The following is a 12853-nucleotide window of genomic DNA, read 5'->3' as shown; positions in this document are numbered from 1 at the left end:
ACTTCCTCAAGAGTTGGTTGTGGCCAGCTCAGTGGATTGCTGTAGGAAAGTCCTGGATTCTTTCTTGGATACACAGAATATAACTGGATATAACATTCATAGGGAAAGTTGATCCAGGGAATATCCGATTGCCTCTCGGGGGATCAGGAAGGAATGTTTTGCTCTGCAGGAGCAGATTGGATTGCGCTTTGCTGGGTTTTTTTCCTTCCTCTGGATCAACTGTGGGTGTCGGATTATATATATATATATATATATATATATATATATATATTTTTAATGGTTGAACTAGATGGACTTTTGTTTTTTATCAGCCAGACTATGTAACTATGTATTGATCCCTCTCTTTGATACTACGAATCCTTGGGTCCTTACGCAGGCTTTGCAGAATCAGGGAGCCCATGCAGTGTAAGTTTGAGGAGGCAGGAGATTCTGAGTCCTCTGGGTCACTGAGGATGACATTGTCAGGAACTACCTCCTCCCAGACATGTACTACTCCTGGCTGGGTTTCTGGGGACTGAAAAGTGTCCCTTGAAGACTGCTGTATGTGATCCCCTACTTCCATGCTGCTGCAATCCTCCTCCTCCTCCACTTCCTCCTCCTTCTGTGTGTTCAGTGGCCCCACAGGAATGGTATCTGCATAAAGAGGACCTTGGAAGGACAGGAAATCCTCCTCTTCCTCCCGATGTTCTGCCTCCAGTGCCCTGTCCATGATTCCATGCAGCGTGTGCTCCAGCAGGAAGACTACAGGGATAGTGTCACTGATGCATGCAGTGTCACAGTTCACCAACCTTGTGGCCTCCTCAGATGGTGACAGGACAGTGCATGCATCCATTGTCAGTAGCCACTGGTGAGGTGAGAAGAAGCCAATCTCCCCTGATATTGTCCTTGTGCCATTCTCACACAGGTACTCATTGATGGCCCTCTGCTGTGTGTGCAGACACTGCAGCATTGCCAAAGTGGAGTTCCACCAAGTGGACATGTCACAAATGAGTCGGTTGGTGGATAGGTTGAATTCCCGATGGATTTCAGCCAGCCGAACACAGGCCGTGTATGACCACCGGAAATGGCCACAGACTTTTCTGGCCTGCCTCATAAGATCTTGAAAGCCTGGGTACCTGTTCAAGAAGCACTGCACCACCAAATTCAGGACGTGTGCCAAGCATTGAACATGTGCCAAGTGTACCTGTTGGAGGGTGGAGAGAAGGTTGGTGCCATTGTCACATACAACCATTCCTGGCTTAAGCTGCCATGGCATCAACCACCTCTGAGCATGCCCCTGCAGAGCTGACAGAATCTCTGGGCCAGTGTAGCTCCTGTCCCCTAGACAGACCAGCTGAAGCACCACATGGCATCTTTTAGCCTGACTGCTTGCATAGCCCCTTGAACACTTATGGAGCATTGCTGGCTCAGAGGACAATTCATCAGAAGAGGCCATAGAGTCCCTTTAATTTTTTTTCATCACTTTTATTGTTATCAGAGGGAATGTAAATATCCTCTGTCCTAGCAATAAGCAGTGACAGGTTCTCTTTACTGGGAAATATGTGGTCCTGCTACTTGCAAAAACTATCCAGTGTCTAATTAGTTGCTATGATTGCTTTTATGAGAAAGCCTACCTCCAGCTTAAAAAAACAATAGCGGGATGATGCCTGCAGCTGCAGGCATCATCCCGGCGATTAGGTCGCACAGTGCCACATGAGCTAATTCCAAGAATGAATAAGTGTCTAAAAAGTGTCACGCTTGTGTAGAAGTTGTCTACGTACAAGTGGTACCCCTTGTGGAACAAAGTGTACACCAAGTCCCATACTATCTTGCCACTGCTCCTTATGTAGTCTGGGCAGTAAGGGGGGCTCTACTTCCCTCATAAACACTAAAATGACATGTATACCCTGTGGCCCTATCACAGAGTTTATACGTTTTGACCCCATATCTGGCCACGCTGGGGAGATACTGTTTGATTGCAAGAAGGCCAGTAGAATGTATGAGGGACTCATGTATGCAGATGTTTTGTTGGGGCGTATGCATTTCTGCAAATTTCTAGGACAGAAGATTTACGAGGGGCAGAATTTTGTAGAGTCGATCACGTTCAGGGTCACCTCGAGGATGACAGCGTGTATTGTCACTAAAATGCATAAATGCATTATTGTCTCATATCTAAGCCTGGCCATGGCAGCAGAGAACACGGCATATTATGCATTGAGTCTTTGGACCAATATGATTGCAGTTCATGCTTTCTTTGTAATGCCCATGTTAAGGGTTAGGCCCAAAAAGATTTACATTTGTAAACCATGATAGGTTTCTATGCAAATATTCTGACAAGGTTTGAATTTGAGTTGGTGGCCATGTACTGGTCAGCATATAAATTGCTTGGACCCACAATCAAATTATACAGATCTTCTGTGAGAAACAGCTCAACAGAATCAAGGGGAGTAGTTACATTTGCTGTTTCCACCTAAATTTCTGGCTGGGCAGTGAATGGGGGAAGTTTCGGTGCTGCAGAATCTGTTGGCTGCCAATTAGGATTTGTAAGCACATCCAGAAGGACTCTATGGGCTCTGTGGGCCTGTGTGCAAATTCTTGGTGGCTACTAGTTCTAGCCACCTCACCAGCTTGGACAACACTTATGGGACTCGCCACCTCACCAGCTTGGACTGCACTTATGGGACTCACCACCTCACCAGCTTGGACTGCACTTATGGGACTCGCCACTGCACCAGCTTGGACTGCACTTATGGGACTCGTCACCTCACCAGCTTGGACTGCACTTATGGGACTCGCCACCTCACCAGCTTGGACTGCACTTATGGGACTCGCCACCTCACCAGCTTGGATTGCATTTATGGGACTCGCCACCTCACCAGCTTGGACTGCACTTAGGGGACTCGCCACCTCACCAGCTTGGACTGCACTTAGGGGACTCGCCCCCTCACCAGCTTGGACTGCACTTATGGAACTCGCCACCTCTCCAGCTTGGACTGCACTTATGGAACTTGCCACCTCACCAGCTTGGACTGCACTTATGGGACTCGCCACCTCACCAGCTTGGACTGCACTTATGGGACTCGCCACCTCACCAGCTTGGACTGCACTTATGGGACTCGCCACCTCACCAGCTTGGACTGCACTTATGGGACTCGCCACCTCACCAGCTTGGACTGCACTTATGGAACTCGCCACCTCACCAGCTTGGATTGCACTTATGGAACTCGCCACCTCAACAGCTTGGACTGCACTTATGGGACTCGCCACCTCACCAGCTTGGACTGCACTTATGGGACTCGCCACCTCACCAGCTTGGACTGCACTTATGGGACTCGCCACCTCACCAGCTTGGATTGCACTTATGGGACTCGCCACCTCACCAGCTTGGACTGCACTTATGGAACTCGCCACCTCAACAGCTTGGACTGCACTTATGGGACTCGCCACCTCACCAGCTTGGACTGCACTTATGGGACTCGCCACCTCACCAGCTTGGACTGCACTTATGGGACTCGCCACCTCACCAGCTTGGATTGCACTTATGGGACTCGCCACCTCACCAGCTTGGACTGCACTTATGGAACTCGCCACCTCACCAGCTTGGACTGCACTTATGGAACTCGCCACCTCACCAGCTTGGACTGCACTTATGGGACTCGCCACCTCACCAGCTTGGACTGCACTTATGGGACTCGCCACCTCACCAGCTTGGACTGCACTTATGGGACTCGCCACCTCACCAGCTTGGACTGCACTTATGGGACTCGTCACCTCACCAGCTTGGACTGCACTTATGGGACTCGCCACCTCACCAGCTTGGACTGCACTTATGGGACTCGCCACCTCACCAGCTTGGATTGCACTTATGGGACTCGCCACCTCACCAGCTTGGACTGCACTTATGGAACTCGCCACCTCACCAGCTTGGACTGCACTTATGGAACTCGCCACCTCAACAGCTTGGACTGCACTTATGGGACTCGCCACCTCACCAGCTTGGATTGCACTTATGGGACTCGCCACCTCACCAGCTTGGACTGCACTTATGGAACTCGCCACCTCACCAGCTTGGATTGCTGGAGTGTAAAATGCCAGGATGTACTAAGCTGCTGGTGACTGTCAGTTCACCAAAAGGTAGTCATGCATTCCAAGCACTTCAGCCACCTGGGGTCTGATCTTAACAGGGACCTCTTCTCCATTGTCAGAGCTTTCTGGGAGCGACACACCTCTCTACAGGTTCATATTCTGAGGCAGAATCTGTCAGAGAGGCTTCCCCTTCACTCTCATCTGACAAGCTCAGTCCTGTAGGCCTCTTCACTAGAGTACTTTTGTTGGAAGATTTTAGGCTAAATTTACAGGTACCTAGTGTGATCCATGGGAAGAAGAGCTCCGAAAAAGAGCTCCTGGCTGACAGGGACTGCTTGAACCGCTACTAAAAAAAAAATCACGTGCTTGTGCTAGCAGAGATCAAGCCTGATCTTTCTAACACTGCTGTTTTGTGTGCAATGTATCACAGATAACAGTGATGTACTGACACTGCACTTGTGGGGGCAGAGGGGCTGAATGCAGGTGCTGGGAGTGAATGGGCTGATCCTGCTCTTTGTTTTTGGGGACACGATACTAAGGGGGACTAGTATAGTTCTGTTTGTGATCAATAGATTGATCTGTACAAACACTCTCCTAGTAATACGGTGATCAGCGACCTATAACGTGGGTGTGATAGATGATCCTGATGCTATCCGCAGTGGCAGTAATACGGTGATCAGCGACCTATAACGTGGGTGCGATAGTTGATCCTGATGCTATCCGCAGTGGCAGTAATACGGTGATCAGCGACCTATAACGTGGGTGCGATAGTTGACCCTGATGCTATCCGCAGTGGCAGTAATACGGTGATCAGCGACCTATAACGTGGGTGCGATAGTTGATCCTGATGCTATCCGCAGTGGCAGTAATACGGTGATCAGCGACCTATAACGTGGGTGCGATAGTTGACCCTGATGCTATCCGCAGTGGCAGTAATACGGTGATCAGCGACCATATAGTGTGGGTGTGATAGTTGATCCTGATGCTATCCGCAGTGGCAGTAATACGGTGATCAGCGACCTATAACGTGGGTGCGATAGTTGACCCTGATGCTATCCGCAGTGGCAGTAATACGGTGATCAGCGACCTATAACGTGGGTGCGATAGTTGACCCTGATGTTATCCGCAGTGGCAGTAATACGGTGATCAGCGACCTATAACGTGGGTGCGATAGTTGACCCTGATGCTATCCGCAGTGGCAGTAATACGGTGATCAGCGACCTATAACGTGGGTGTGATAGTTGACCCTGATGCTATCCGCAGTGGCAGTAATACGGTGATCAGCGACCTATAACGTGGGTGTGATAGTTGATCCTGATGCTATCCGCAGTGGCAGTAATACGGTGATCAGCGACCTATAACGTGGGTGCGATAGTTGACCCTGATGCTATCCGCAGTGGCAGTAATACGGTGATCAGCGACCATATAGTGTGGGTGTGATAGTTGATCCTGATGCTATCCGCAGTGGCAGTAATACGGTGATCAGCGACCTATAACGTGGGTGCGATAGTTGACCCTGATGCTATCCGCAGTGGCAGTAATACGGTGATCGGCGACCTATAACGTGGGTGTGATAGTTGATCCTGATGCTATCCGCAGTGGCAGTAATACGGTGATCAGCGACCTATAACGTGGGTGCGATAGTTGACCCTGATGCTATCCGCAGTGGCAGTAATACGGTGATCAGCGACCTATAACGTGGGTGCGATAGTTGACCCTGATGTTATCCGCAGTGGCAGTAATACGGTGATCAGCGACCTATAACGTGGGTGCGATAGTTGACCCTGATGCTATCCGCAGTGGCAGTAATACGGTGATCAGCGACCTATAACGTGGGTGCGATAGTTGATCCTGATGCTATCCGCAGTGGCAGTAATACGGTGATCAGCGACCTATAACGTGGGTGCGATAGTTGACCCTGATGCTATCCGCAGTGGCGGTAATACGGTGATCAGCGACCTATAACGTGGGTGCGATAGTTGACCCTGATGCTATCCGCAGTGGCGGTAATACGGTGATCAGCGACCTGTAACGTGGGTGCGATAGTTGATCCTGATGCTATCCGCAGTGGCAGTAATACGGTGATCAGCGACCTATAACGTGGGTGCGATAGTTGACCCTGATGCTATCCGCAGTGGCAGTAATACGGTGATCAGCGACCTGTAACGTGGGTGCGATAGTTGACCCTGATGCTATCCGCAGTGGCAGTAATACGGTGATCAGCGACCTATAACGTGGGTGTGATAGTTGATCCTGATGCTATCCGCAGTGGCGGTAATACGGTGATCAGCGACCTATAACGTGGGTGTGATAGTTGACCCGAATGCTATCCGCAGTGGCAGTAATACGGTGATCAGCGACCTATAACGTGAGTGCGATAGTTAACCCGAATGCTATCCGCAGTGGCAGTAATACGGTGATCAGCGACCTATAACGTGAGTGCGATAGTTAACCCGAATGCTATCCGCAGTGGCAGTAATACGGTGATCAGCGACCTATAACGTGGGTGCGATAGTTGATCCTGATGCTATCCGCAGTGGCAGTAATACGGTGATCAGCGACCTATAACGTGGGTGCGATAGTTGATCCTGATGCTATCCGCAGTGGCAGTAATACGGTGATCAGCGACCTATAACGTGAGTGCGATAGTTAACCCGAATGCTATCCGCAGTGGCAGTAATACGGTGATCAGCGACCTATAACGTGGGTGCGATAGTTGATCCTGATGCTATCCGCAGTGGCAGTAATACGGTGATCAGCGACCTATAACGTGGGTGCGATAGTTGATCCTGATGCTATCCGCAGTGGCAGTAATACGGTGATCAGCGACCTATAACGTGGGTGTGATAGTTGACCCTGATGCTATCCGCAGTGGCAGTAATACGGTGATCAGCGACCTATAACGTGGGTGCGATAGTTGACCCGATGCTATCCGCAGTGGCAGTAATACGGTGATCAGTGAACAATACTGTACACTGACACTGTACTAATGGCATTGTCTGGGTGTCGGGGCAATCAAAGGGTTAAATGTGCTAATCTAACGTGTGTGTAAAATGTGCTTTTATCTACAGTGTGTCACAGTGTCTCTCTTATCTCTTCTGGGACCAAAAAGGGTCCATGAAGAGGAGAATCAGCTAGATCCCGTGTTTACTAACATAGGCTCATGACTGCTTCTCCAATCATTGCAGGAGACCAGCAGGGTGCCGGGCAAAGTCATTGGCTGGGACCCGCTAATGAACTGTTCCTGCAAGGAATGGCAGAGGGGTCAGCGAGGGGGTACGCACATGTGCGCTTTGAACCCGCAAGTATTGAGCACCTTACAGGAGTCGCTGCTCGTCCACAATACATTGTGGATGGGAGGTCACCAACTAGTTAAATGAACGTCTCCTGCCATTTAGGGGCCTAGTCATAAATACTTTGCTTAGCAATTCCCCCAGTGAAAGTCCCTGTACATTCCACCTGTGTGAATGGGGGTACAAACATAATTGTATCAGACTGCTGAGCTGATCGAATGTTCTTCATTGATTTACAATGGCAATAAAATATCACATAGAAGTGATTGGAGGTTCTATACAGCTGCAGATCACTTTTACAGCATATGAAGGGCCCCCTCCCACCGCCGGTCCCGGGCTCTTCAGTTCCACCAGGGACCCTGGGACCACTGTAAGCGGTCAGCTGCACACAGTGGAGAAGGAGGAACATCCATTCCTCCAGCTCCTCTGTGCTGAATGAAGCCAGAAATGACAAGGATTTCATCTCTTCCTGTGTTGGTTCGGTGTTTACCCGGCCCATACACCCGGGATGCAGCTCATCTAACACATTTCTCATTAATCGACTGCTTGGAGGGATCAGGGGTGTTTAAGACCTCCATCTTTTAATAAAGAGGACCTGTCACTATCCAAGCTAACAGATGGGATGTTGGTAAACACCATGCAATTCTACATGTAAGTCCAGCACACGTATGTAAACAGCAGTTGCATGAAACATGTGAGGTATCGCAGCAAACGTCAGAGTGAGAGAAATAATTCCAGTTTACTGTAAAACAATAATTTCCTTTGATCATCAGCTCCATCTAGAGACCACAATGGGGTATGAGTCCTGAAAATACCTCACTGAATACAAATATTACAATACTGTATTATGGCCACTAGATGGAGCCAAGGAAATCAGTGTGAGATAAAATACACCCAATATTCATCCCAGCTGGGTGAATGCCGGTCACATTCGTTCCACTAAATGATTTTTAAAAAATAGAATACGAAATCTCCCACCACAAAATGTACTCAGCCAATCACAGGGCAGGACTCTATTTTTATTCTTCTCCTGCCATCAATGGCTAACCCGGTCCCACACTTCATCCATGTCTTTGGGGACCTCTGATCTCCTTATGAACTGTTTCTTCCATGATGAAGATCAGCCATGGAGTATATCTGAGGTGTATATCAGGGTGTGCTTCTTCCCCACATGAGAGCTGGGATGTCCAGCAACATTCATCTAGAAGACATTTCCCGCACTCAAGGCACTAATACACCTCCAGGGTTGTGTGGGATCCCTGATGTACAGGAAGACAGGACTTCAGTGAGGAACATTTCCCTCACTCAGGACAGGAAAGTGGCTTCTCCTCTGTGTGAGATCTCTGATGTTTGTAAAGACTGGACTTCACTGAAAACATTTCCCACACTCAGGACAGGAATACGGCTTCTCCACCTTGTGAGATCTTTATTGTATGACAAGTTCTGATTTTTTTACAATTTCCCACACTCACTTGTAAGTAGCCTCCTCCCCTGTGTGAGACCTCTGATGATGTTTGTAAAGAGTGAACTTCTGTGAAAAACATTTCCCGCACTCAGAACAGGAGTATGGCTTTTCACCCGTGTGAGACCTCAAATGTATGACAAGTTCTGATTTTCGTATAAAACATTTGCTGCACTCAGAACAGGAATACGGCTTCTCCCCTGTGTGAGATCTCTTATGTTTGTAAAGACTGGAATGCGTTGTAAAACATTTCCCACACTGTGGACAGGAATATAGCTTCTCCCCAGTGTGAGACCTCTGATGTACGGCAAGTTCTGATTTTTGTACAAAACATTTCCCACACTCAGTACATGAATACGGCTTCTCGCCTACATGCAATCTCAGATGTCTGGAAAGATGTGACTTGTATGAAAAACACTTCCCGCACTCAGGACAGGAATACGGCTTCTCCCCCGTGTGAGATCTCTGATGACTGTAAAGAATGAACTTTTGTGCAAAACATTTCCCACACTCAGAACAGGAATATGGCTTCTCACCTGTGTGAGACCTTTCATGTTTGACAAGATCTGATTTTTGTGCAAAACATTTCCCGCACTCAGGACATGAATATGGCTTCTCACCCACATGCAATCTCTGATGTCTGGAAAGATGTGACTTGTCTGAAAAACATTTCCCGCACTCAGGACAGGAATACGGCTTCTCCCCCGTGTGAGATCTCTGATGACTGTAAAGAATGAACTTTTGTGCAAAACATTTCCCACACTCAGAACAGGAATATGGCTTCTCACCTGTGTGAGACCTTTCATGTTTGACAAGATCTGATTTTTGTGCAAAACATTTCCCGCACTCAGGACATGAATATGGCTTCTCACCCACATGCAATCTCTGATGTCTGGAAAGATGTGACTTGTCTGAAAAACATTTCCCGCACTCAGGACAGGAATACGGCTTCTCCCCTGTGTGAGATCTTTTATGCACATTAAGATGGGATTTAAAACAGAAACCCTTCCCGCACTCAGTACAGGAGAACCTCTTCTCTGTTGGAAGGCCGGCCCGGTCCCGCACAGTCTGAGGCTCCTCAGGATACGAGGAATCCGATGGTCCATCTACACTGGGTGGTGCCGGATGGACATTGGAGGGAGCCGGGTTTTCTCCTGGACTATACTGTGTGATGTCCTCATCTTCTACTTTCCAGTCTGGAGACAAAGTGAGACAATCCTCGGAGGTTTTCCTCATCTCCCGGCCATGGACTAAAATACAAAGACAAAGAGGATTACTAGACAGGAGCTGATTGGTTCCCCCAAACCAGGACTCCGCCCACATCAGGCAAGATGGAGAGCACAGCTCAGGAAAGTGACCAGGGGATTACAGGCTGCTATCACCCAGTCCCCGCCCTACTCTGGACCAATCAGTGAGCAGTATGGGTGGAGGAATGGATTTAGTGTTCATGACCCACCTGTGCTGATCTCTGTAGGAGTGTCCTCCTCTATAAATGTCCCCGTTATTCCATCTTCCTCCATAGACTGCTGATCATCCCTCACATACGCCTCTTCTTCTTCTGCTTTCACCTCAAATTCTATATCGATTGGATCTCCACTCTAAATCAAGGAAATGAGAGAAAATATCATCTGTAAAATATAAGGTCACATAAAAAAATCCACACATCATCTTTACAAGTCCATGTTCTAGATTCTCCATCTCACCAACCTTGTAATAGTGAGGGATGGTGTGACCTCCCTGTGTGGAATCCCGGGAATACAGAGGACGGGGACATCTCTCTGGTGGCTTCCTGTAGCTAGATGACTCCACCATGGTGTCCTGGTACAGATCTTTGTGTTCTTCTAGAAGCTCTGACTCCTCCATCCCCCCATCCTCATCCTCCTCCTCTTTTATCTCTTCTTTAACCTCAACTTTAGGATCTCTCAGGTTTCCACTCTGAATATATAATAAAAATGACATCAATGGTAACAATGCAGAAAATGTACAGATCCTAATGATACTATCAGTGATTGTTCCTCATCTACCTGATGATGGTGAGGGATGGTGTGACCTTCCTGTGTGGAATCCCGGGAATACAGAGGACGGGGACATCTCTCTGGTGGGTTCCCATGACTGGATCCATCTGTAGGAAACACACACACTGACTGAATCCATTGTTTCTATGTGTTTATCAGATGATGGGGGATCTAGGTGGATCCTCCGTACTGCTCTCTCCTTTACAATAAAGTCTCCTCTTACCCGGTGATGTGAGGGGCGGCTGATTGTCCATCATGACGTCCTTGTAGAGATCCTTGTGTCCTTCTAAATACTCCCACTCCTCCATGGAGAAATAGACAGTGACACCCTGACACCTTATAGGAACCTGACACACACAATGATACAGTCACCATCCAGACACATCCCTTGTCTGTTACTGGAGAATGTCCCAGAATTCCCGGCACCGCTCACCTCTCCTGTCAGCAGCTCAGTGATCTCTCTGGTGACTTCTAGAATCTTCTTCTTCTTTCTCTCTTCTATCAGGGAGGGAGGTGGAGGCAATGTGATGTCATATGATCTCCAGACTTCACAGGAGGAAAACTCTACATCTGAACACAAAGAGTCACATCAAATGATATTCCCAGAATCCTCCTCACCTCTCCATTCAGGTCTCCATTTTATTAAAGCCCCACTTCAGGCTGAGGTATAATTCCCCCCCACAGGACCCCCACACTACGCAGGGTATAGGCTTGTTGCAGCATTCTGATGTCATTACATACAACGCAGGACCAACAGTCCCACTTTACATGTGAGGATACCAAGGGGCCCCACATCCTAAGAGCATCAGAAAAAATCAGATGGAGGGACATTGGGAGGAGGAGCTGTGAGGTCAGTGTGATGTCATAGGATTCTCTGCCTCTGGATGGAGGGACATTGGGGGGAGGAGCTGTGAGGTCAGTGTGATGTCATAGGATTCTCTGCCTCTGGATGGAGGGACATTGGGGGGAGGAGCTGTGAGATCAGTGTGATGTCATAGGATTCTCTGACTCTGGATGAAGGGACATTGGGAGGGGGAGCTGTGAGGTCAGTGTGATGTCATAGGATTCTCTGACTCCGGATGGAGGGACATTGGGAGGAGGAGCTGTGAGGTCAGTGTGATGTCATATGATTCTCTGACTCTGGATGGACATTGGGAGGAGGAGCTGTGAGGTCAGTGTGATGTCATAGGATTCTCTGACTCCGGATGGAGGGACATTGGGAGGAGGAGCTGTGAGGTCAGTGTGATGTCAAAGGATTCTCTGACTCCGGATGGAGGGACATTGGGAGGGGGAGCTGTGAGGTCAGTGTGATGTCATAGGATTCTCTGACTCCGGATGGAGGGACATTGGGAGGGGGAGCTGTGAGGTCAGTGTGATGTCCTAGGATTCTCTGACTCTGGATGGAGGGACATTGGGAGGAGGAGCTGTGAGGTCAGTGTGATGTCATAGGATTCTCTGACTCCGGATGGAGGGACATTGGGAGGAGGAGCTGTGAGGTCAGTGTGATGTCATATGATTCTCTGACTCTGGATGGACATTGGGAGGAGGAGCTGTGAGGTCAGTGTGATGTCATAGGATTCTCTGACTCCGGATGGAGGGACATTGGGAGGAGGAGCTGTGAGGTCAGTGTGATGTCAAAGGATTCTCTGACTCCGGATGGAGGGACATTGGGAGGGGGAGCTGTGAGGTCAGTGTGATGTCATAGGATTCTCTGACTCCGGATGGAGGGACATTGGGAGGGGGAGCTGTGAGGTCAGTGTGATGTCATAGGAATCTCTGACTCCGGATGGAGGGACATTGGGAGGGGGAGCTGTGAGGTCAGTGTGATGTCATAGGAATCTCTGACTCCGGATGGAGGGACATTGGGAGGGGGAGCTGTGAGGTCAGTGTGATGTCATAGGATTCTCTGACTCCGGATGGAGGGACATTGGGAGGGGGAGCTGTGAGGTCAGTGTGATGTCATAGGAATCTCTGACTTTGGATGGAGGGACATTGGGAGGGGGAGCTGTGAGGTCAGT

The 12853-nt window shown here is 48.9% G+C and overlaps 1 protein-coding gene across 1 annotated transcript in view; it reads right to left on the bottom strand.

The window, feature by feature from the left end:
• Positions 1 to 8758: 8758 nt before the first annotated feature.
• LOC149462507 (uncharacterized) overlaps positions 8759 to 12853 on the bottom strand; it is an 80312-nt gene continuing 76217 nt past the window's right edge. The window contains 1 exon segment of the mRNA XM_089676840.1: positions 8759 to 10041. Within this exon segment, the coding sequence (XP_089532966.1) occupies positions 8827 to 10041 (1215 nt within the window). The 3' untranslated portion in view covers positions 8759 to 8826.

The sequence above is a fragment of the Staurois parvus genome, unplaced genomic scaffold (assembly GCF_062004578.1).
Source record: "Staurois parvus isolate SC_StPar_1 unplaced genomic scaffold, SC_StPar_1.0 ptg000174l, whole genome shotgun sequence".
NCBI classification, from domain to species: Eukaryota; Metazoa; Chordata; class Amphibia; order Anura; family Ranidae; genus Staurois; species Staurois parvus.
This window is presented reverse-complemented; position numbering and strand designations above follow the sequence as displayed.